At 41.7% G+C, this 24,962-nt stretch overlaps 1 protein-coding gene across 6 annotated transcripts in view; it reads left to right on the plus strand.

Moving 5' to 3' along the window:
• POLI (DNA polymerase iota) overlaps positions 1 to 24,962 on the plus strand; it is a 35,683-nt gene continuing 10,721 nt past the window's right edge. Inside the window, exons 1-5 of one of the 6 annotated variants that reach the window (XM_084781051.1) lie at positions 1 to 120; positions 18,185 to 18,310; positions 20,319 to 20,483; positions 22,359 to 22,511; positions 24,705 to 24,941. In XM_084781051.1, the coding sequence (XP_084637177.1) occupies positions 18,274 to 18,310; positions 20,319 to 20,483; positions 22,359 to 22,511; positions 24,705 to 24,941 (592 nt within the window). In that variant the 5' untranslated portion in view covers positions 1 to 120; positions 18,185 to 18,273. The other 5 variants (XM_084781048.1, XM_084781049.1, XM_084781050.1 and 2 more) reach the window with 5 other exon arrangements.

Here is a 24,962-nt window from a genome sequence, read left to right on the forward strand (position 1 = left end):
GGACAAGGAGGGAAGAACCTAGCATTTCCGGAACACTGAGGAGCGCGAGGTCAATGCCTCTGCAGCTTCAGTGTGATTCGCCCCAGGGATGGTCGGAAGAAACGAAGTCCAGTTCATAAGGTCGGGAGAAGATCTGAGAGTCTGCATTTTTAACATGTTTCTCAGAGTGCTGTCTGTTGATCTCCCTGTCACATGCTGTGCAGGGAGGGAGAGCCAAGAGGCTTCATACATAATTGTCACAAGGAATTTGAAAGTTAATTGTTACTCTCTTTCGAAACAGAAAAGGGGTGAAGTGAAATAATTGTTCCTCGGAGAAATAGGAAGATTTTTCTGACAGCAAGGTTCATAGGTCTTCTAATCCCTTCAGAAGTAATAGATGCTTTATTTTTATTTGATTTTTGAACTTTGAGATCAAGACTGGGGAGATGGCTCAGCAGGTAAAGCACTTTCCATGTAATTGCGAGGACCTGAGTTCGAATCCCCGGAACCCACCAAAAGCAGGGCACAGTAGCGTGTCTGTAATCTCAGAGAAGGAACGGCAAGGTGGGAGGGAGATCCTGGGGAATACCCAGAAGCCCGTGGGCCAGCTGGCCTACCATACTCAGCCCTGAGCAAGCAACCCTGTTTAAGACACGGACACAGGAAGTTGTTCTGTGACCTTACATGCACAGTGTACTGCACACAAACCACGCATACGCTTAACCACCCGCATACATAAAAGAATAATCGAGACCATGGTGTGTCAAAGATGCTTGTGTGGTATCTAAGCTTCAGATTTTCAGCCTGGGTATGAAGCTCAGAGGTAAAGTACTTACAACACGCTGGCATTGAGTCCCAGTGCTGCAATCATTATTACTAAATAAATCATAAGTAAGCAAGTTATATAGTTCAGTTTCCTTCTCTCCCCCTGAGCTAAGTAACAATTTCTCAATGAGGTGCTAGACAAGGGGACTTTTTACTAGGAACTGGTTGAGCTTTTAAGAAACCTCCTAGATCACACTGTAGGTTTGCAAATTCAAGTAGGTGATGACATGTTTTGTGGTTTTATCAAAGAGGTTTGTCCTCCTAGGCAAAGAGGATCTTAGGACCCCTGAGGGCACCTCGGCTTCACTAAGCAGAGCTGCTGGGGCGCGTGGAATAAAATGCACTGGCTTCATGACTCAAGGGATGCGTTTAAACCTGTATGCGGGGGTGCTGAAAGTGCACTGTCTAATTATGGCAATTTTAATTGTAATGTGAAAGCAACAATAGCCACACCCCCTCCCCCTTTTACCGGGTAAGTGATCTTTATCTACCAGTCCAATTATAATTATATGGTATCTATACAGAAAAAAAAAAAAAAAAGGCTCAACAGCAAAGTTTTCCCATATCTGAAGTCCGTAACGTTTTTAGTAGGAATGTTCATGAGATTGAAGTAAAGGTAATTATTGATCTTTTCTTCCAGCCAAAGACTTGTACTCATAAATTCCTCACCGTAGTTCTGACTGGTAAATAAAGGCCCATGGGAACAGATATTTTTCAGAAAACACTAAGGGTGACTTCTTTTAGATCACCATTTTTTTCTAGCTTTTTTTTTTTTTTGGTTGTTTTGTTTTTTGAGACAGAATTTCTCTGTGTAGCCTTGGCTCTCCTGGACTTGCTTTGTAGATTAGGCTGGCCTCGAACTCACAGCGATCCGCCTGCCTCTGCCTCCATGCCCGACTTTTTTTCTAGCCTTTAAGAAGCACACGTTGTGTTCTGTCGTTGCACACATTGTTAAACATAGCTCTGGAACATTGCTATATTTAATATACTGGTAATATTCCTACTTAGTTAGCTGCATATATTTTGTTATTTGTTAATAGAACCTAACAATTTACTTAATACTTGAAAGACCTCAGATTTTCTTCTGTACTTACAGATTTTGAATAAAATATATTCATATATGATTTTCCAGTAGAAATGTCACATTTCATATTAAAATTAAGTATTTTTAAGGATGACATAATTCACAAAGACTGGAACTTGTCATAGTCAGGCCAAGCTCAACAAAGATCCTAACTACCTAGATACTGAGAGGCCAGTCAGGGTAGGAAAGACAACACAGTGGATAGCAGTGTGCATTGTTCTGACAAAGGCCCTGAGAACCTCTGGTGACTGACACCTGCCTGGCACTCACTTCCAAGGCTATGTGAGGCTGCTGGCCTACACAGACACTAGTATTTGTGTGCACGTACCTACAGACACACACACACACACACACACACACACACACACACACACACGCACGCACGCACACACATCACTTAAAAAGTAAAATAAATCTTGAGTGCAGGCACGCATGAACCAGATCATGAGGCAGAGGTCAGAGGACAACCTCAGGCATTGCTTTCATTCCTCAGATGGTTTAAGTGTTATAGTAAAGGGAAGTTAATTTTAAAAAAGCATGTAGTTGATTCAACAACATAGAATCACGGAATCACAAAAAGGGCTTCCTTTCAGTGACTGTCACAAAGTCATTTAGAAAATGAGTCTTCCACTGGCCATTTAGCAAAATTCACCTGTGTTTGTTGCACTATTGGATAACAGTGGCATATTACATCAGAATTTATAGAACTAACATTCAGCTATATTCATTTGGCAAGAAAGAAAAAGATAGAAAGATTTCTTATTTTTCAGTTTTAAGTTTCTTAAACATAATTATCTTTAGGAACTTCAGTGTAATTTTCAATCAATGATCAAATGTTCTGACATAAGCATTAAGGAGAAATGTGAGTGTTTCAATGGCTCTGGAAGCATGAACATCTCTATGAAATGAGTATAATTCCAGTATTTTGAAATGTGTGTTTGTTTGTTTGTTTCAAGACAGCATGTCCTGTCCCTCCAAGATTGCCTTGAACTTCTTATGTAACCATGGATGGCCCAATATCCTGATAATCCTGCCCTTCCAAGTGCTAGAATTGCAGCGGTGTGCCAGATTTATACTTGAAGTTTGTATCTTTGTACAATAGTCCTGCAGCTTTCGTCAGCCGTTATGCTTTTTCTACTGCTCAGCTGAAGAAGCCATGTTTGTTTTCAAAGTTGGGGGGAAAACCTGTCTATCTTGAAGCTATTGGGAAACACTGAGCCTTGCTTACAAATACCAGCTTCCTGAGGAATTTTCCAGGATACATTGGACTGTCCCTTTAATTTGAATCGTTTTAGAGTCACGGAAGTTGTAAAAATGACAAAGTAGTTCATAAAGTTGTTTTTGGGTTTTCTCCAATGTTCACAAGTTAATCATAATATAACTACCAAAACCCAGGAGAGACCTCTGGGGTAGAATTGTGAACTTGACAACAGATCGTGTTCTCATCTTATCGGCTTTTCCCTAGCAGCATTTTTCTGCCCAAGGTCTGATCGTTAATTTGTTACATTTTTGAAAGTTGGCCGGGTGTGTGTGGTAGCGCACGCCTTTAATCCTAGCACTTGGGAGGCAGAGGCAGACGGATCACTGTGAGTTCGAGGCCAGCCTGGTCTACAGAGCGAGTCCAGGACAGCCAAGGCTACACAGAGAAACAAAATAAAACAAAAACAATGTTTTTGAAAGTCTTCTCCAGTCTGTGATAATTACTTCTTCTTTTGTCTATTGTGACTTTGATCTGTGATTCTGTGAAAGTAAGGAAATTAAATCAAGTCAATATTTTTTTCTCTTCTCTATTAATTTCTCAAATATTTCTGTATAAATAAAAACCCAGGATATTTCTACAGTAGCTTATCTATTAATTTGACATTACACAAGTGAATGAAGCAGAAAGCATTACTAGTGGGGTTTAACTGCCTGAGTAATCATCCAAATAGCAAACTACCCCTATACTTCAATAAGGAGTACCTTCTAGAAGGAACCATTTCACATACTTGCAGAATTTCTTGCTAGAACTTGATATCTAACATCTCAGAGAGATAGGAGGTGTTTGTAAAGTCAGGTACTGATTATCATTCACAACCCAAGACTCTTCTACTTTTATAAGCAAAAGGAAAACAAGCTAAAGCTTGTAAGCAAGTGGGAATAATTCCCCATTGAAACCTTCAAAATGATTTCAGCATTAACAATTGTATAGTGTCGATATATTTAAAAATGTCTTCAGCTATAAAACATTAGATGCTCATCAACTGGAATGTTAACATCTTTTATGGGTTTTTAAGCACGATGGCAGAAGGGGGGGGGAAGGCCTGGGAAGATGGCTCTGCTGGTGCAGGGCTTGCTATGTAAGGCCGAGGGTCTGAATTCAGACTCCTATCAACCATGTAAAACCAGGTGTGGAAAGCGCACAGCCATAGTGATAGCTGTGGGGGAGGCAGGCACAGGAGAATCCTGGCCAATCAGGACAGCCCATTCAGCAAGCTTTAGATTCAGTGAGACACTTCAGACCATAAGGCACAGGGCAAGAGAGGAAGACAGCCAGTGTCAACAGTGGCCCTCAGCATGAGCACGCATGGGTGAGCACACCTGCGTCCTCACACACAAATGTGTGCATATATACATTACACACACACACACAGAGAGAGAGAGAGAGAGAGAGAGAGAGAGAGAGAGAGAGAGAGAGAGAAAGAGAAAGAGAATGAATGAACAAACGAACAGTGGTAACCCTAGGAGGCTTAAGTATTTTTAAATGGTGGTTATCACTCCACGCGTATGTTAACTAACATAGGAAGGCAAAAGTTTTCATGTGCTTTTGAGTATCACTAGCAGCATATGTGTGATCCTCCAATGAACATTTTGTGTGTGTGTGTGTGTGTGTGTGTGTGTGTGTGTGTGTGTGTGTGTAAAGGTTAAAGGTCATGGTTCATTTAGCTTCTGGTTTGTGATTACCATCTCTTCAGACAAACTCCTCTCCTTTTTGGTGGTTGTTGTGGTGTTTTGAGATAAGAGTTTTGCTTTGTAGCTCAGCCTGGCCTGGAACCCACCATATATCCCAGGCTGGCCTCAAACCTCTGATCTGCCTGCCTTGGCCTCCTAACTGTTGGGGTTACAAGAATGAACTACTATAATTAGAGAAGTAAATTTTTAGATTATGCTTAGAGAAAAGCAACAAGATAGTAGAATTATCATTAACCCTGATCACACACACCCCCTTTAAAATTTTTTTTGTTAACATCTTGTATTACTGTGGTATATAACTCAAAACTAAGAAGCCAACATAAATGCAACATTTTTTTTCTATAAACCTGAGACTTCTTTTGGGTTTCCACTAACGTCTTGTCTGGCCAGAACCTAACCCAAAATTCATTTAGTTTTACTATTTTAATTAAATATTGGCCAATTTCTCTTTTTGACTTTATGTGACTTTTTCCTGTGATTTGATTAGAGTTGAGAATTTTTGTTCAGAATTCCACAGAAGCAATGCTGTGTTGTGCTCTCCTGAGTGCATCTTGTCAGGATGTGTGGTGTCTGCATGAGCATTTGGTAAAGATGGTGCCTGTGGGCTTTCCCACTGTCTCTTCACCGTCCCTGTATTTCCAGCCTTTATCCTTTGGCATACAGTGATGATGGGGACTGATGGAAATCAGTTCCTGAAGCAGGACTTAATTATATACATGGCTTAGAATTCCTAGAGAAGGAAAATTTGTCTAAGGAGACTTTTTTTCTTTTTAAAAAGTAATTTATAGCCGGGCATGGTGGCGCAGGCCTTTAATCCCAGCACTCGGGAGGCAGAGGCAGGTGGATCGCTGTGAGTTCGAGGCCAGCCTGGACTACAAAGTGAGTCCAGGACAGTCAAAGCTACACAGAGAAACCCTGTCTGGAAAAACCAAAAAAAAAAAAAAAAAAAAAAGTAATTTATTTATTCACTTTACATCCTGGCCATAGCCCCATCCCCCCTCACCTCCCAGCTCCACCCCTTCCCTCTCTGCCTCCCCTATTCCTTAGAAAAGGGGAGCCCCACTTCCAATCCACCCCAGCTCATCAAATTGCATCAGGTCTGAGCTCCTTCTCTTCCCCTGTGGCCTGGCAGGGCAATGCCACCAGGAAGAAGTGATAAAAAAAAAAGCTGGCAACGTATCCATGTCATAGACAGCCCTCATTCCCTTTACTAGAGGACCCATATGAAGCCTAAGCTGCTCATTGGCTACATCTTTGGAAGAGGCCTCGGTCCAGTCTAAGGAGGACTTTAAAAAATTAGTTCCAGAACATCAGACTAAGTAGAGAGACCCTGTCTCAAACAACAACAATAACAACAAGAAGATCCCAAAACAACAACAACGACAACAGCAATAGTAATCAATGATCTAATTTTATCCAGGTAATCAGTTCTTTTATTGATGTTGAAACAAAATTGTGAGTTCTAATGATGTACAAAACATCTATACAAGACAGTTTATTTTCTAATAGGAGAAAGAGGTTAAAAACAAGCCAAGAACAGGCACTCAAGGAAATTCCATATTGATAGGAGACCTGCAGTAAGTGAACTTGCAATGTGTGAGAGACTGTATTAGTTCTGGGGGAGATCTGTGAGATCACAATTGCACAAGGTCAGCCCAGCCCGAGATGCTGATTTCTTACAGAGTAGTTAGAAAAGAGAACAACCTAATTTTGCCAAACTATACGGTGGTCTAGAAGAGGCAGGAAATAGTCCCGGCATGGTTATTTTAGATGTCAACTCAACAGGGTGGTGCAGAACCCAGATATTTGGTTAAACATTGTTCTGGGCATATTTTTAGGGTGTGTTTCTAGATAAATGGTTGAATCAGTAGACCAAACAAACACTGATAATCTTCCCCAGTATGATGGGTGGTTTTGGTTATTTTCTCAATGCTATGACTAATACCTGACAGGAGCCAACTTTGAAAATTGCTGATTAAAGTGACTTATTCTGTCTCATCACTTGAAGAGATCTAGTCCATTAAGGGGAGAAAGAGATAGTCACAAGTGTGTGCAGCAGCTGACTATATTCTCATGGACAATTAGGAAGCCGAAGGACTCCAGCTAGAGCCTGGCCCAGACTATAACCCTTAACGTCCTCCTTTCTATTGATTCACTTCCTGTAGGGAGGCCCCACTGCCTCTTGGTTCCACAACACTTGCAACAGTGCCACCATCTGAGACACAACTATTCAAACGAGGGGTCCCAGGGGGCAGGGCAGTCCACATTCCAACCGTAGCAAGGGATACTATGGAATCTACTGAAGACCTACATGCAACTGAAAGGCCAAGGATGGGACTCTGCTGCCTGTCTGTCCCACTGAACTGGGACATCGGTCTTCTTCCTTTGTGGATGAGGGTACAAGTTACATCACCAGCTCTGCTGGTTCTCAAGCTTTCTGGTTCGGATTAGTACAATAATACAGGCTCTGTTATTCCTGCAGCTTGCTGACTAAGTACTAATGCACGTGTCCATAGCACAAAGGGAGGCAGCTATGGTTACTCCTCACCCACATGCATCTGTTGGAGGCTTGGTCTCTAGGGTGGCCATGTGGGGCCCTGGTGTATACCTTGAAGAGGTGAGACCTAGTGGGGGGATTCATTGGTCTGCAGGGCAGGTCCTTGGAAGACATTGAGGTATCTGTCTTAGGAGTCTGGCTGGCTTTTGTGAACGAATGCATCCTTCACAAACTCTAAGCTCGGCCTCTGCAGCACTTCTGACTTCCCGCCGTTGCTGTCTGCCATGAGGTAGAACAGCCAAAAGAATGTTTATCAGAGCTGGCCCTATGCTGTTTGGATTTTCACCCTCCAAAATTGTGACCTACGCAGACTTTTGTTTCTTTAAAAGTAGCCTACAGCATGTATTTTGTCATGGCAATGGCTACTGTAATAATACTGGGCTGGTGTGGAAAAGAGAGAAAGACGATCCTGATGATTATATTATGTATAAGAAGCAGAGTTAAACCGGGTGGTGGTGGTGCACACCTTTAATCCCAGCACTCGGGAGGCAGAGGCAGGCGGATTGCTGTGAGTTCGAGGCCAGCCTGGTCTACAAAGTTAGTCCAGGACAGCCAAGGCTACATAGAGAGACCCTGTGAGTAGAGGGCAGAGTAGAGGGAGGTCCTAGCAGGGGCTTGAGGACCATGAGAAGGAAGAATTTGACTTTTATTGTAGAGACTGTAAAAGACTTTGTGTAAAAGTATGGTCTTTTTTTTTTCTATGCCTGCCTTAGCTTCTGAATAATGACACAGAGACTTACACTTATTATTGGCTTATGGCATTAAGCTGGGCACATTCTGAGCTACTCTAACCTGACTATAATGTAGCCTACTAGCTGCCATCTCAGTGCCACCCTGGCTGCTCCTTCTTCCTTGTCACCATTTGGCCTGAATCAGATCTGCACCAGCACAGAAATCGGCATTTAAATAATAGAGAAATTTTTTTACACAGTACAAAGACATTATCCTAACACCTTTGAAAGCCACTTAGCAGGAAAACAAATGATTATGATTTTTAATATTAAACTATTGCTATGTTTGCTCCGGGAACAGGACAGATGTTAGAAAAGTAACCAGGGTGTGAGTGTGGCCTTGGTACAGAACACTTGAGCAAAACCTACAGCAAAGCAGGGGAATTTGAGAGGACAGTGAGACTTAAAACAGACAAGTTTCATCCATTTTGGTATCTTTGCATATGCGTTTTACTAATTAAAAAGAAAACCATAACCTTACAGAGTTTAAAGAAAATGTAAGAGCTTTTATGCTGGGGATCCAAACTCATGCTGGCAAAGCGTGTTTGCACAGTAGGCACTATGCCAACTGGGCCATCACCCCAGGCTCTCAACACACTCTTAGAGTAAACTTTTGGAAATGTCTTACAAATATAAAACACGTGTCAGAAATGATGGCACTTGGGAAACTGGGAAAGGAAGATTTCTCTCTCTCTTTCTCACACACACACATTTTACATATCTATATCTATATCTATATCTATATCTATATCTATCTATCTATATATATATACACATATATCTGTGAAGTTAATTTTTTTTCTTCAAAGTTGTGCTTTATGGAAAGACTATCAAATCATGACTATCTTTGGGCACCAGGTTATAGACTATGACAATTTCCATGTTCTTCGTAGCTCCTTTCTATATTTTCCAAACACTACATAATAATCATACCTGACCTTTGCAATCCAAAAGAGCTTCTTTTAAAGAGAACTGGTAGATTAAGCCAAAAAATGTGCAGATATTTAGTACAGCCTATCCGATATATGACAACTTGACAGCTCATCAAGCAGTTCCTTGCTCAAGTACTAAACCTTAAAGACTGTGTTTGAAAACAAACGCCAAAGGAATTGAACAGTGGATCCATCGCTCCCTACCCTCTTCATCCAAAATGACAACAGCAGGCTCATCAAGCATACAGCCTTGGAAGCAGCATCAAACATGCCATTAACAAAAGGGCTACGCAGGCTTTTCACCAGATCTTGACAGAACCACAAAGAGAGGTCAGAGCAGAAAATTGACTAGACACAAAGCCAAAGCAAAAAGCAAAAACGCCTTTAGTGTCTTGGACTGTTGCTTGGCCACAAGCACATGGTATGCAGCAAGCACTTTCAGATTACCCAGAGAAAGTCCAAACTGCATGCTACAGCACTCTTGCGCAGAGTTACATGGGCAGGGCTCTTTTCGCCGTACATGGGCGAGGCTTTCTTTACGACAGCTCCAGCTTGCATTGAGTGTAGACCCTCGGATGGAAGCTATTCAGTAATTAGTGCAGGGCATGCATGTTGTACAACAGCCATCTTAGCACAACTGCGGTTGCTTCCAGTCACGCAGTCTCTTGTGATTTTGGGTTTGGGCTTCGTAATGCTTTAAATTATTTCTGACTCGTTATTATTTCATGCCTAGGGCAACTCACAACCTCCATAAACGAGTAGTTACCTCTCTTAAATATCTTTCTTAGCTGGAAGAAATTATTTTAGCTGAAGTATATTGATTCCCACAGCAAAAACCAAATAGTACTTGTTTCCCTCTTTATATACTCTTGTCTCTAAAAACGGTCTGCATATGACTGTTGAGTAAATATAGAAAATATATCCATCTTATAATGAAAAGCACATAGCTGAAATGCACATCTTGTCCACCAGGACTCTAATCTGAGGTGAGGGCTGGGAATAATAATATGGTATGGACATTACTAAGCCCTCCTGTTGGCCCAATGCACATTTGGGGTGATTGCTTCGACGTGGTACAGCCTGTACTGTGTTTCAGGGTGTTCTGCACTAATATATGGCCTCCACTCACTGGTGGGCCAGAGTTCCAGCCCCCCAAATATGACCAGCAAAAATACCAAACATGCTATGTTAAAGACAATCCTTTCAGCTGGTAAGTGCTGTGCTGGGCAAAAAGAGTTGCAAAAGCAAGTCTTTCGGGCCTCTGCCAACTTAAATTGTTCATTTGGCTCTTCGGTGAGCGTGTTGGTTAGTTCCGTCAACTTGACACAAACTCAAGCCTTGTTGCAAGGAGGACGCTTGCTTTAGAAATTGTCTCCATCCATGGCTCTGTCTGTGGGGCAGGTGGTCTGGGTTGGATAAGGAAGCTAAGGAAGCCATGGAATGCAGAAAGCAATCCGCACTCCTTCGTGGTTTCTTCTTCTTCTGTTTCTCCTTTGAGTTCCTGCCCTGGCTTTCCTGGTTGATGCACTGTGATGTGCAAGTGTAAACCAAGTAAACCCTTTGTTCCCCAAATTGTTTTTCGTCTGTGTTTTATCACGGCAGTAAAAAGCAAACGAGAGCAGCCAATCTCTCCTGACTCACCGGGCAATGGTCATAAAGCGTGGACACACACAGAGATGCTCTTACAGTCTCCTAGGGAGAACTTTGTCTACTGTCCAGGTATCTCCTCTCAGTCCTGAGTGTCCAGCTTGCTAAGCAGGAGTGAATCAGCCCCACACTTCATGTTTATGTTTACGTGTTTATTGCTTTTAATAACTGTAAATTTATAATACATTGATAACTGGTACTCAGAAATGTCCCAAGCGTTATTTAAAAAACAAACAAACAAGCAAACATGATCTTATTATGTTTTCTAAACTGATCTCATACTGTTGTACTGGATGGATTCCCCTGCCTCAGCCTCAAGAATAGCTGGTTCTAGCAGGTGCAAGCCATCATGACTGGCTGCCCCTTTTTATTGATCCACTAGCAATGTCCCCCACCCCCCAATCTCACACACACTCACAAGTATTTTTTTGATTATAATTTCACTGTTTTCTCATTTGATGCTTAAATATACATACACCAAAATCTCCATAATCTCTAATATTTGCCTAGATTACAATCAATTAATTAAAACTGGGGGACATAGAATAAAAATGTTTCTTCTCTAAAATGGTTCTGAACAAAGCAACATATGTCATTTTACTTAGCTACCTTTCTGTTGATATAATAAAACATGACCAAAAGCAACTTGCGGAGGGATGGGTTTCTTATAGCTTATGTTTCTAAGTAACAGTCCATCCCTGAGGGACGTCGGGGCAGGAACTCAGTGCAGAAACTTGGAAGCAGGAACTGATGTAGAGCCCACGGAGGAGTGCTGCTCGCTTGTTCCTTGTGGCTTGCCCAGCTTGTTTTATTACAGTTCCTAGAACACCAGCCGAGGGATGGCATTGCTGGGCTGGGCCTTCCCGTATAAATCATTAATTAAGAAAATGCACCTCAGGCTTGCCCACAGACCGATCTTGTGAGGCCATTTGCTCATTTGAGGTTACCCAAATGACTCTAGCTTGTGTCAAGTTGACATAGAACTAGGCAGTCTTGCTTGCTCATATATTTGAGGGGCGTTTATTCTTCCCTCTCCAAAGAACTTGCTCTTTGACCTTGTTGGAAAATGGCCGGGGGTGGGGGGGGCATTGATTTCTTCTCTGAAGACGAATTATTTAATTTTTCTCATGTAGAACTCTGAAAAGTGGATCTGCTGTTGTTAGATTCATATCCATAAGCAAGGACCTTTTCCTTTCCTCAACCCTGTAACCTGCCTCATTCGCAGAGAGAGGATTTTGTTGTAGAAAGTAAAAATATCTAATAATGTTTATTATTAAAACCTATAATTATTATGGCAGTATTATGTAACCCACTGTTATAAACAATAAAGACACAGATACATGTTGTATTTTAGAATAGCTTCATTTAACCTGGGACTGGGCAGATATTAATCCTCTAGACTATCTGTGTCCCTTCCGAGGCCCCATCCCAGGCCATCTGCTTTAATCATTCCTATCTGGGCTACTTCCTGTCCATAACCCCGAAATACTTACTAAGGTACCGCATCTATGCTGCTTTCCTCCATCCACGTGGATCTGACCTTGGGCTCCTTCCACTCTAGCCCATCCTAACTTCCTCTTCCTTTTTTCCTTCACCTGTATCTATCTTTTCTCTCTCCTGCCTTGTGGTCCCTTGACCATAGGCCTGGAACCTCAAACTCCTCTTCTGCCAAATCCCAAGCTTCAGCATTATTTTTTTTTTTTTTAAATAACCAATCAACTTTAACTAGGTGGAGTAAGGTTTACACACCAAAGACAGGTGTCCTTGAGCGTGTGCGCTCTAGATGGCAGCTCTTGGGAGCATTCATTAGCATCAGGATACACAGCAGCAGCCCAACCCCCATGAGGATTTCTTGTAGATCAGCTTGATTTAAAACTCTTGTGAGCCAGGGCACAGTGTAGCACGCCTTTAATCCCAGCACTAGGCAGGCAGAGGCAGGTGGATCATTGTGAGTTCGAGGCTAGCCTGGTCTACAAAGTGAGTCCAGGACAGACAAGGCTACACAGAGAAACCCTGTATGAAAAAAAAAAACCCCAAAAAACTGTCGTGTGAGGATGACCCTCAATCCCTGAGCCTCACAAATGCTGGGAACACAAGCGTGAGTCATCTTCACACACAGCTCCTCCTGCCTCTTTGGTAAAATGAGAACAATAGCATCTACATTCAAGCTATGAATAGTATACTATGAAATAACTTGTTTATAGTTATCAGCTACTTCTGATTTGGAGGTGTTTTGGAGGTGTCATTTGTGGGTGTCATTTCTATTCTCCTCACCCCCAAACAGTGGTTAATTAATTAATATGTGGAGTTCAGTTACAGAATGAAAATGCATTTTTGTAAAAAAAAAAAAAAAAAAAGAATTATTAAGATTGCTAGTCAACAGCAGAATGTTAAACCAAGTGTGCGCCCTGTGTGTATCATGGGGCTAGTTCTGCTTGCTTACCAGAGTTTCCGGGGATCCACTGGTCCATCCTTCTACTAAATTAAAAGCCACTCTCCTCCGAGTTAGAAAATTGACAGGGAAATAAATGCAACTGACTAAGGAGGATGTGACTTGTGTGCGCTGCCTCTCAATGCTAGCTTGTTAACTCAAGCAACATGCTGAGTGTTAGTGAGCCTGGAACTCCTCTGAAGGGACTGTATTCTTATGCCAGGATACTTCAGTGGTTTGCATCATTCTTAATTTAGAAGAACTGGAAGATGAGGGGAAGAAGAAATCCAACTAGTTATTTACAAGTAATTGGAGCCTTCATATTTGATAAGATACAGAATGAAAGCTGAGCAGGTTAGCCCATGCCTGTAATCTCAGAAGCTTTTTGGTTAAGAAAAGAGGATTGAGAGGAAGTTCTAGGCCAGCCTGCGCTAGGTGGTAGAGAAGAGGGTTTTGGAGGAGAGGAGCAGGGACTAGAATAATGAAAAATGCATTATGTATATTTACACATGCATATTTAATTGTTCACACAAAATAACTTTTCGCCGGGCGTGGTGGCTGCACACCTTTGATCCCAGCACTCAGGAGGCATAGGCAGGTGGATCAATGTGGGTTCGAGGCCAGCGTAGTCTACAAAGCGAGTCGTGGACAGCCAAGGCTACATAAAATCCTGTCTCAAAACAAACAAACAAACAAACAACAACAACCCAAAAAAATAAACAAATAAAAAACTTTTCTGTAAAAGAAATAAAATAGCTTATTCTGAGTCAAACGAGAGTGGCCGTACCGTGTGTAGAAATTTTCTTTGAGTTACTTCAAGGCACCTTGACTGCTCTGGAGTCATCACCCCTGTTGGGGTAGGGTTTGCATGAGGCAGTTGCCTTTGGGCTTTCTATGCTCCTGTAGGGAACTCCCCACCTACACTTCTGTAAGCAACCTTAATAAACTCAGTAGTTTACCAGGGTGAATTTGGGCAGTGTCCCTACATTATTCTGTCAGTTTCCAATCCAGAGTGAGTAGACTTGTGCCCCTGGCTCCCCAGGAAGTGTCATACAACACTATAGCACAGGAACATGAATTTTTAAAACTGCCTCTTTTTTTAAAAAGATTTATTTATTTACTATTTATACTGTCTTCTGCCTGCATGTGAACTTGCACACCAGAAGAGAGCATCAGATCTCAGTATAGGTGGTTGTGAGCCACCATGTGGGTGCTGCGAATTGAACTTAGGACCTTTGGAAGAACAGACAGGGCTCTTAACCACTGAGCCATCTCTCCAGCCCCTAGGAACATGAATTTTAAGTTACCCCAAATGACACATTGCAAAATGAAAGTGGTCATATGAACTTTTTAGTAAAAAGAGAAGAAGTTATAATCACTGTATTTAGCAAGAACATTACATCCAGCAAATCTTTCTGGGAGTTTCAGATGTTACAACATTTGGTAGAGGATCATGGTTTGCTAAATTTTACTTTTTATCTATCTATTTATCTATCTGTTTATTTATTTTTATTTTATTATTATGTATACAGTGCTCTGCCTGCATGTACACCTGCAAGCCAGAAGAAGGCATCAGATCACATTAGAGATGGTTGTGAGCCACCATGTGGTTGCTGGGAATTGAACTCATGAGCTCTGGAAGAGCAGTCAGTGCTCTTAACTGATGAGTCTTCTCTCCAGCCCCCGCTAAATTTTACAATACACTCAAGATAAGACACAAAGGCTAAAAGCAAATGGCCATTTTTCTAAAAGGCCTAAAACAGCCTGAGGTTCTCTCATCTTTTGATATGTGTGCTGCTTAGTTTTTCCATCAACTTGAAACAAGTTCTTCTTCTGGGAAGAAGGAACCTCAAATGAGAAAACGCCTCCAGCAGATTGGCCAGTAGGCATGTCTGTGTGGCATGTTCTTGATTAATGATTGATGTGGGAGGGCCCATCCCACTGTAGGCGGTGCTGCCCCAGAGGAGATGGTTCTAGATGGAATAGGAAAGTAGGCTGAACTTAAGTCAGATACTCTGCCCCTTCCCTCCCACACCCCCCCATGCACCGTTCTTTTTGGTCGTGGTGCTTATCAAAGCAATAGGAAGCAAAGTGTAACACTGTATCTCTGCCCCTACCCCCTTCTTTTTGGTGGTGGTGTTTATCAAAGCAATAGGAAGCAAAGTGTGACACTGTATCTCTACAATCAATATGCTCTACTCCACCAAGGTAGGGAGAGAAATGTATTGGAAGGAGCACAGGTGTACAAATATGGACAAACCGGCACACATGCATTCCATGAGAAGGCATGGATACACTGAGCTCCTAATGTGCCAGGTGTTTAGACATCAGAATATTAAGCTACGTTGTTTTTTTCTCCATTTATGTAACCGAGAGTGTGTTTGTCTGTTTTGTTTGTTTTTATAGTGCAGATTCAGAGCGGTTACACAACATACTCAAGGTCATAGGTCAGCAACATCAGAGTCTGGAATGGTGATTTTATGACCCAAAGCTGGTGTGTGAAATACCTGTTCATTTGTTTTGTTTTGACATAAACCATTCAACGGTTCAGTGCATCACAGTCTCTTTAAATAAAACAAACGGAACTCAACAACCCTTCACATCCTTGCTAGTCACGTCCTTTATCTGGTCACCTTTCCTCAATCTCACCAACACAAGTCAGTCAGGGTTAGGGGTTAACAGTTTTGTTAACAATCATGAGCGGGGGGGGGGGGGATTATCTATCTATCTATCTATCTATCTATCTATCTATCCATTACAACATTCTGCCTGCCTATGTCCTGCCCGCCAGAAGAGGGCATTAGATCCTGTTATAGATGGTTATGAGCCACCATGTGGGTGCTGGGAATCGAACTCAGGACCTCTGGAAGAGCAGACAGTGCTCTTAACCTCTGAGCCATCTCTCCAGCCCTCCCAGAAAATATATGTTAAAAATGAAAAATTTTGATATTAGCCGAACAGTGAAGCCTTCAGGGAGAACGACATCAATAAAAGGAAGGAATAGAGTTGAAGAGATGTCTCAGAAGTCAGAATGCTTGTTGCTCTTCCATAGAACCCAAGACCAGTTCCCAGAAACCGCAAGGGGCTCGCTTACAACCACAGTGAACTCCATTTCCAAGGATCCAACGCTCTTTTCTGGCTTTTGCGGGCACTTGCACACAGCATATGTTCTCACATACACGTTAATAGAAATAAGGAATACAATTTTTAAAAAGATTAAATTAGAGAGAAGAAAAGAAAGGGCCACTTGGATGTTCTTCCTCCTCTACTTAACCAACTCGACTAGGTGGCAAAGATCCTCCCCATTCGCCCGCCCTCTGCACACTCAAGCTGTTCCGCTTCAGTGCGCAGGCGTAAGGCTGGAGGCTGGGCCGTGGTTTCCTAGGAGACCGTGCAGCAGCTGCTCTGCGGTTGGCTCCGGGTGAAGATGGGGGTGGAGCCCGAGGAGGAAGGCGGCCCCGCGGAGGAAGAAGACGCTGCTCGCGCCATGGAGCCCTTGGACGCGGGGGTGGCGGGCAGCTCTGGGGGTGCGCGCCGCCCCGGTGATGGCGGGAAGGGAGGGGAGGACGGGAAGGGCGAGCGCCCGGGGCGGTCGTTGGGGCACGGCCTCCTGGTCACGCTCGAGCCTGGAGAAAGCGGACATTGCGTCCGTCCACTCCTGCCCGCTCGGGTAACGCTGCATTCCTGCACACGTCGTTGGGGTGCACCTGTTCTCAGGGCCGGCAAGCCTTTTCTGACCTCCCGAGGAGACCCCCGGATGCTACCGGCGGCTCCAAATCGGAGAATAGGAAGAGTTTTGTCGCCCATTTAAGCGTAGAGACCTGGTCTTGGCCCCGGTAGGAAAGGATGGCTCCGAACCTAGCAAGCAATTTGGAGTCCCCAGGTAACCCACTTCCACGCCAGCCTATGGTCCCTTGTGGCTCCATAATTGGCTCTGGATTCCCATTCCCTGACACTCCCCACCCCCAGTTAACTGAAAAGTTGTGGCAGACATGTTATTTCTCTAATATCAACATTTTACATCTACTTGGTAAGTATATCAAAATATCAAAATTAAAGTTACTACACAACTAGTCCCGATTTACTGAAGGACACGCTGTATTCAGATTTTGTCAGTTTTCCCACAAATGTGCTGTTCGTAGCCAAGGGTTGCATTTTGCCTGTTGTCTTTATAACTAAAGAAAGGAACTGTTCCTATTGCCTCCTTTACTAACTGTAACAAACTGTTTACTCCCTGGTCCAAGGGCTTCAGGTCCAGCCAGCCCTGACCCAAGTTTTTAAAATTAGATACTCTGTTTTTTCAACTTAGTGATTATTTGTTTTCTGTTGAGCCTCAGGCACTGGGGACTTAAAGAAACAGGAAATCTTACTCTCATGGGAGCTAAAATTTAGTGTCCTAGAACCCACAGGTTGTGTTGTGTCGGTTTGATTTTTTTTTTTTTTAATGTTGGAACAGGTCACTTTGAGTAATTTTCAAGTTGGTTGAAAATAACATTGCTACAGTTTCTTTGCCTCTAGTGTTTAAAAGTTTCTTAAACAACAAACAAACAAACAAACCCAAAACTTAAGATAGTACTTGCTTTTGTGCCATCCATTATTGATCAAGTTTCCACCTTAAATTAACTACTCATTAAAAAAAAAAAAGTACCAGCCTAGTGTGGTAGCACACGCCTTTAATCCCAATAGAACAGGTGGATCACTGTGTGTGTTGAGGCCAGCCTGGTCTACAAAGTGAGTCCGGAACAGCCAAGGCTACACACAGAGAGACACCCTGTCCTAAAAAAAAAAAACCAAAAAACAAAAAACAACCAAAACCAACCAAACAAAAAGGACCTGAAGAAATACCTGTTAGTTACCTCATTGATGGAGTTTAAGGTCTTTATGTTTTGTAGATACTTTGACATATCATAAAACCAAGGGGAAACAAGCCTTAGAGCCACGCAGGGTACATTGTTTCCCAGAGAAAATGTTTTAAGCATCTGTTAGCTGTTTACTGATGACCATCAGCAGCCTGAATGTATTTGTTTTCTCTTGTGTATCCTGCAGCAGTTTGCCATCAAGGGGTGCCAACAAGAATCTCCTCATCCAGAGTCATAGCACATGTGGATCTGGATTGCTTTTATGCCCAAGTAGAAATGATCTCCAATCCAGAATTAAAGGACAAACCTTTAGGTAATCCACATTAATGGTATCTTTGTTGGATAAAATTAGCTTCAAGTATGATTTTTTTCTGATTTTCTGATTCTAATATATATATATATATATCAAATAAATAATATGTAATCTTTCATATATTGTATATATTATATGTAATAAATATATTAAGAGTTCCTGGAGTCCCTTGTTAGGTACTTTGTTGGCAGCCATATTTGCTTTGGTACATGAAGCTGACATTAGCATAGGTAACACATGAACAGAAAGCAGAGTGAGCTCTTGATAGATGTAGTAGCTTACTTCTGTAGGCGCCTAACTTATGTAAGGAGAGCATGTTTTCCTTCATGTACATACAATGGCTCTTTCAGTATTAGCATAGAGGGCAATCTCTGTTTCCTGGATGCTTTCTTGTGGTGCCAGGCTCAGTTTTGTAAGTCTCAGTCCAGCCCGTGGATTCCTTGAAGAGTAAAGGGATGAGTAGGTTTTAGTTCTGCAGGGGATAACTAAGTCTTAAAACCTTCCTAAGAGGTTGAGGATTTAAATTCGCGCATTGTTTTTTCCCCTTCGTACTAAAAGGTATTGTGTGATTAAGAAGTAGATATTAGTGGTTATCATGAACAGAAGCATGTGAGTGCTGAGTCACGTTTATTTACAAATGTGCAAAGAGCTCGGGCCAAAGCATACAGTGGGGGTCCTTTTAGCCAAGGAGTTTACTAGTCTGGCCTTTTTATATAGTGCATTGAGTCTTGAATAGCTACCTAACTGAGTGACTCTCAGGTATATTAGGTTATATGAAACACAAAAAGTATCTGCAAAACTAATGTTTTGTGTTAAAATGTTTGTTTTTAAAAATATACAAAAATAATGGCTATAGATTTTTTTCGTTTCTGTATTTCCATTTTACAAATTGCAGATGGATATGATTTATAGTGTCATGAAGCAATCAACTTGTCTAAAAAGAGAAAAGCAAACAAATAATTTTAGCAATCTTAAGTGCCTGGACAATTTTTAAAAATATATATTATAGTTGGTCATAATGTCATCAATTTCAAAAGGAAGCCCAAAATAATCCTTCACGGTAAAACTACAAATTATTATGAACTATAGTTTACTTCTTAGGTACTTACTGGCATAAGATCTCTCATGATTGCTGTAGCTTGGCTCTTAGAATATTACTTATAATCATTGGCTGTTTGCTCAGAAGATAAATGAGTTTTTCTAAGAGCAACCAGTACTCAATTGTTCTTTGTTATTTCCATCAGGTTTATTGTTCAATGAACATACCCCAGAGTGTTACATGACAATATAAATTAATTGGGCTTTGAGTTGTCTGAAAAGAATCTTAGAAGGATTTAATTTATGTTTTATCACTGACAATCCCTTAGAGTATATTGACTTAACAATAATCTAAATTTGAGAAACACAGCTTCCCTTTTGTGTATGAGACTGCTCACATTCTTATATGTAATCTCGGCTACAGTTATTCAGTATTTTCTCATTTAATATAATTTCTTTTCACTCCAATTAGAAAAAACTAAAGGTAAAAGTTAAGATATGGGAAAATAACATTGGTATTTTATAATTTGTAAGTGGAAGATAGCTCAAAACCCTGGTGTTTCTTCTTAGAATTTTGGCAGGGGTGGGTGTTTTTAACTCAGTTATCGTTTTGTTCTTGTCGAAACCCACTTCAAGCTGGGCAAGGTGGTACAACATTCTGTAATCCCAGCACTTCCAAAAGGGAGGCAGAGGTAGGAAGGTTAGACTAGAGGCCAGTTTGTGCTACAAGGTGATTTCAAGGCTACTGTGCAAGGTAGGAGGTAGCCAAGACCCAAGGGCTCTGGAGCAGCACTGGTGGAGCTCTCGCTCAGCATGCACACAGCTGTGGCTTTGAGCCTCGGTGCTGCAAACAACCACAGCAGCAGACAGTGGGTTACCACCCACAGCGGTAGAGCATGATGCGAGGAAACTGTATTTTAAAGTGCTAATTTCTACTTAATTACTTCAGAAAATATTCATTTTTTTATAGGTGTTCAGCAGAAATACTTGGTGGTTACTTGCAATTATGAAGCCAGGAAACTTGGAGTCAGGAAACTTATGAATGTCAGAGATGCAAAAGAGAAGTGTCCTCAGCTGGTCCTGGTGAACGGAGAAGACTTGAGCCGCTACAGAGAGATGTCATATAAGGTCACAGGTACAAGTTAGCTGTTGTATATTTTAGCATGTTTATGTAAAGTGACTTCACTATACAAATATTGATAATAAAGTTCCCTATATGCAGTTCCTTTTTCCTAAACTTAAAAAAAAAAATTGAGGCCTTGCCCACTTCAAAAATTATTAAGGAGTTGGTAAAGATAACTCAGTGGTTAGATGCTCTTTATGTTAAGCCCGACATCTGGAGTTCTGTCCCAGGCAGCCACAAAGTGGAAGGGAAGAACTGATTTGGACAAGTTGTCCTCTGATCTCTGCATGTATTTTAACATGTCCCCCCTAACCCCCACCAAATATGTAAATGTAATACATATTTTTAATTCTATAAGAAGGTGGCTTTATGTGCCTCCAATTAATACATTTAGTATAAAATTTTAATTACATAAGAAGGTGGCTTTTAGTGTTATAGCTTTGATGAGAAAATGAATAGTTGAATGTAATTGAAATTTGGTCACGGGCTGGAGAGATGGCTCAGAGGTGAAGAACACTGGCTATTCTTCCAAAGATCCTGAGTTCAATTCCCAGCAACCAAATGGTGGCTCACCTCCATCTTTAATGAGATCTGGTGCCCTCTTCTGGCTTGAAGGTGTACATGCAGATAGAGCACTGTATTAAAAAAAAAAAAATCTTAAAAAAAAAAAGAAAGAAATTCAGTCACCAGCACTGTTAATGTAAGTAACAGGAAAAAATGTAAATGGAGTTTTAAAATATGAAATAAAAATAAATGCTGTGAAGTATTTTTGTATATATGAAGTTTGTGTGTGTGTGTGTGTGTGTGTGTGTGTGTGTGTGTGTGTGTGTATGCTAAAAGTCAACATACTAATGCTGCTGTCCAGTTTCTTAAAGTTTTGTTTGGTAAATATGAATGCCAAGGAGCTTGTATATTGTTCACTCTCTAGTTAGAAGAGGAGTTGGGTTAAGAACGATTTCATAGCTGAATTAGTGATTAGCTCTAAGTTCAGAATCTATAGTCCTTTTGAATTCATTTTGAGTCTTGGTTCAGGTCAGGTTTATGGACTTTTTAGTGCCTAAGCCTTGGTGTGATGCTAGGTGTTTGAATTCCCAAAGCTTACACACTTCAGCTGCTCTATCCTCAGGGACTGTACTGAGGGAATGCTCATCAGGGTACCTTATTGTAATATATTTTCAAGATTAATTTTAAATACTTTGATTTCTCTACTGTAAATGCTTTTAGAATGTATAGCTAAAATATATTATTACTTGGTTATATGTTTATAAGAAGACTGTAATCTATTCCTTGACATCCACACCAAGATTTTAACTACATCTAACCATGGATTTTTAAAAAAGTATAATACACATACAAATTATAGACCTGGAAGAAGATCAAACTAGATGTATTACGGTGAGTATTATCCTGGGAATATTATTTTTGGCCTTTTATCTTTGAATGTTGCCTTACTCAAAAGTCTGTTAACTGAAGATGTAACGTGGACCTGGGCTGGAGAGATGGCTCAGTGGTTAAGAGCACTGCTTGCTGTTCCAGGGGATCTGGGTTCAGTTTCTGGCACCCGCATGAGGGCTCACAGCCATCTGTAATTCCAGTCCTAGGGGATCCAGTGCCCTCTTCTGGCCTCTGCAGGTACCAGGCTCACACAGGGTACACAGACCTACATGCTGTCAAAACACCGCAACACATAAAGGCCAAGCACCCACACATATAAAGTAAAAGTGTAAGTTAAAAATTAAAAGGTTGTGAAGCTGTGATACATATGGCACCATACATATGGGCACACATATTTTTATATGCTATATCTGATATTTTAGTCATTAAACAGTGAGACATGTTCTAGCTGTGACTTAATTATAACTGTGCTCCAATATTATTTCAATTTAGAATTGTTGGAGGAATTTAGTCCATTTGTTGAGAGACTGGGATTTGATGAAAATTTTGTGGACCTCACAGAAATGGTGGAGAAAAGGCTCCAGCACCTTCTGAGTGACGAGCTTCCACCAGTGGCCGTGTCGGGCCATGTCTACAATAACCAGCGTGAGTGCCTCCTCCTTGTTCTACTCGGTGACTGTAAGTGCCCGTAGCCCGTATTCAGTGAGGCCACTCACAGGTATGGCCTTTTTGCAAGTATAGCTATGTTTAGTCAGTATCTAAGATGGCCCAAATGGGGTCTTGCTCGTCCACATTAAGTACAGGAAGGTTCAGTGGTGTGTGGGATTTGCCCTTCATTTATCCTTCTCATTCTTTCCTGTTTTTAAGAGCCCTACCTTAGTAGGTTATCCTTAGTTATAGATGTTGGCTTACTACTTTTTTCTTTTTTTCTTTTTCTTTTTCTTTTTTTTTCTTTCTTTCTTTCTTTTTTTTTTTTTTTTGAGACAGGGTTTCTCTATATAGCCCTGGCTGCCCTGGAACTCACTCTATAGACCAGGCTGGCCTCGAACTCACTCTGTAGACCAGGCTGGCCTCGAACTCACAGGGATCCTCATGCCTCTGCTTTCTGAGTACTAGGATTAAAGGTGTATACCATTCCATCTGGCTGCTGCTGGTGCTGTCGCTGCCTCCTCCTCCTTCTCCTCCTCCTTTTTAATTCTCCTGAATGTTGAGGTAGGTTAAATACTCTATTAATCCCTTCTGTTCCTCTGATGACTAAGAGTGCCCTGTTGGATCCTGGCAGAATCTTGTCCAGGCCTTTGTCACAGCCCCATCTGCTGTGTGCTAGTGGCCATTAGCAGCTATGACAAAAAAGCAACATGGTTCACTTCACATATGAAGGTATGGATGACAAGTGTTTTTCCTGGGATGTCTGTGTCAGTAAATAAGTTGTAGTGCGAGCTTGGGGATAACCCATTAGGCTTCTGGACACGGATGACTGCTGGAGAAACCATGCAGAAGACAAGCTTTTCTGGAAGAGCAGGTGACGTAGCTGGCCCTGTTTCTCAGCATGTGCCTCCTCTTATGCCCCTATTTGGAGTCTCCTGTATCATCACTACAGATAGAAAGGGGTAGAAGCACCGTATCTAGGAGACAGGAATTGTCTCCCGCGTTTGATGTACCTGTGCTCTTTTGTCAGTTCCTAGGTTGAAAAGCTTGTACGATTCCAGATACATCTTTGTACTTTTAAAGCAGTGCAGACCTCACTGTTAGAACAAACACATCAGTGTACAGACAGCTAGGTCTTATATTTCAAGTGGAAAATGCCTTTTCCACTTTTCTTTTGCTCATCGCTTTTTCTTTTTATATAAATTACTTAGTTGAAACCAGTTTCCCTGTGTAGTCTGACTGGCCTAGAGCTTGCTTAGGTGTTGTTCAGAGATCAGCTTGCCTCTGCCTCCCTAGTGTTTCGCTTCACACAGATTTAAAAAGCAATTTCTTTCAAACCAGTATATGAATAGGTAGAGTCATGGGGTGGACCCTCCCGCCTGTTGTAGACAAGCCAGTTCTCATTTGGTCGCCTTTATTTGGTCTTGGCTCTGTGGACTGTGTGTTTATTCTCAGCTTGGCTGATTGATGAGCCATTGGGAAGTAAATCGCAGGCTCTGCTATACTTTATCTCCACGTCCTTCCAGCATGAGTCCTAAGGGTAAAGATGTGCCCATATAACTCTATCATTCCACACCAAAGAAAATGTGCTTCTTTACAGTCTCCCTATAGTGCCATAAGATCCCCTAACCTGTGAGCCAGTAAGACATTGTTTTTAGCACATGGTTCAGGTAGTACATGAAATCTAGACTTAATTCTGAAGCTGGGTCTGTTTTTGTAGTATATACTTCGTTCTTCTTCTTTTTAAAAATCTATTTATTTATGTGTACACACACACACACACACACACACACACACACACACACACACACACGCTGCATGGCAGATAGAAGAGGGCATCAGATCTCATTATAGATGGTTGTGAGCCACCATGTGGTTGCTGGGAATTGAACTCAGGACCTTTGGATGAGCAGCCAGTACTCTTAACCACTGAGCCATCTTTCCAGCCCTCCTTCTACTTCTCTATTGGTAAATGTGAATAAAAGGTTTATGCATGTCAGCTGGAAGTTCTTGCCAGCTGCATTTTCATAGTCAGTTGATGATCAAGCATTCCCAGCGTGTATTCGTTACCAAGGGACCAAGGGAGAAGAGTGGTGGGGGAGGATGGATGGAAACAGAATCCGGGGCTCTTTTAACACTTTTTGTGCAACAGAAAGTTAATGTTTTGTGGTGGAAACGTTATCGTTACAGCTGTGAACCTGCAGAGCGTCACACACGTGCGGCTTGTGGTTGGGTCGCAGATCGCAGCAGAGATGCGGGAGGCCATGTATAATCAGCTGGGGCTCACAGGCTGCGCTGGAGTGGCTCCTAACAAGCTGCTGGCAAAGTTAGTTTCTGGCGTTTTTAAACCAAATCAACAAACAGTCTTACTACCTGAGAGCTGTCAAGATCTCATTCACAGTTTGAACCATATAAAGGAAATGCCTGGTAAGACAAACACATTTAAGA

This window comes from Acomys minous (assembly GCF_964271855.1).
Source record: "Acomys minous genome assembly, chromosome: 4".
In the NCBI taxonomy this organism is placed as follows: domain Eukaryota; kingdom Metazoa; phylum Chordata; class Mammalia; order Rodentia; family Muridae; genus Acomys; species Acomys minous.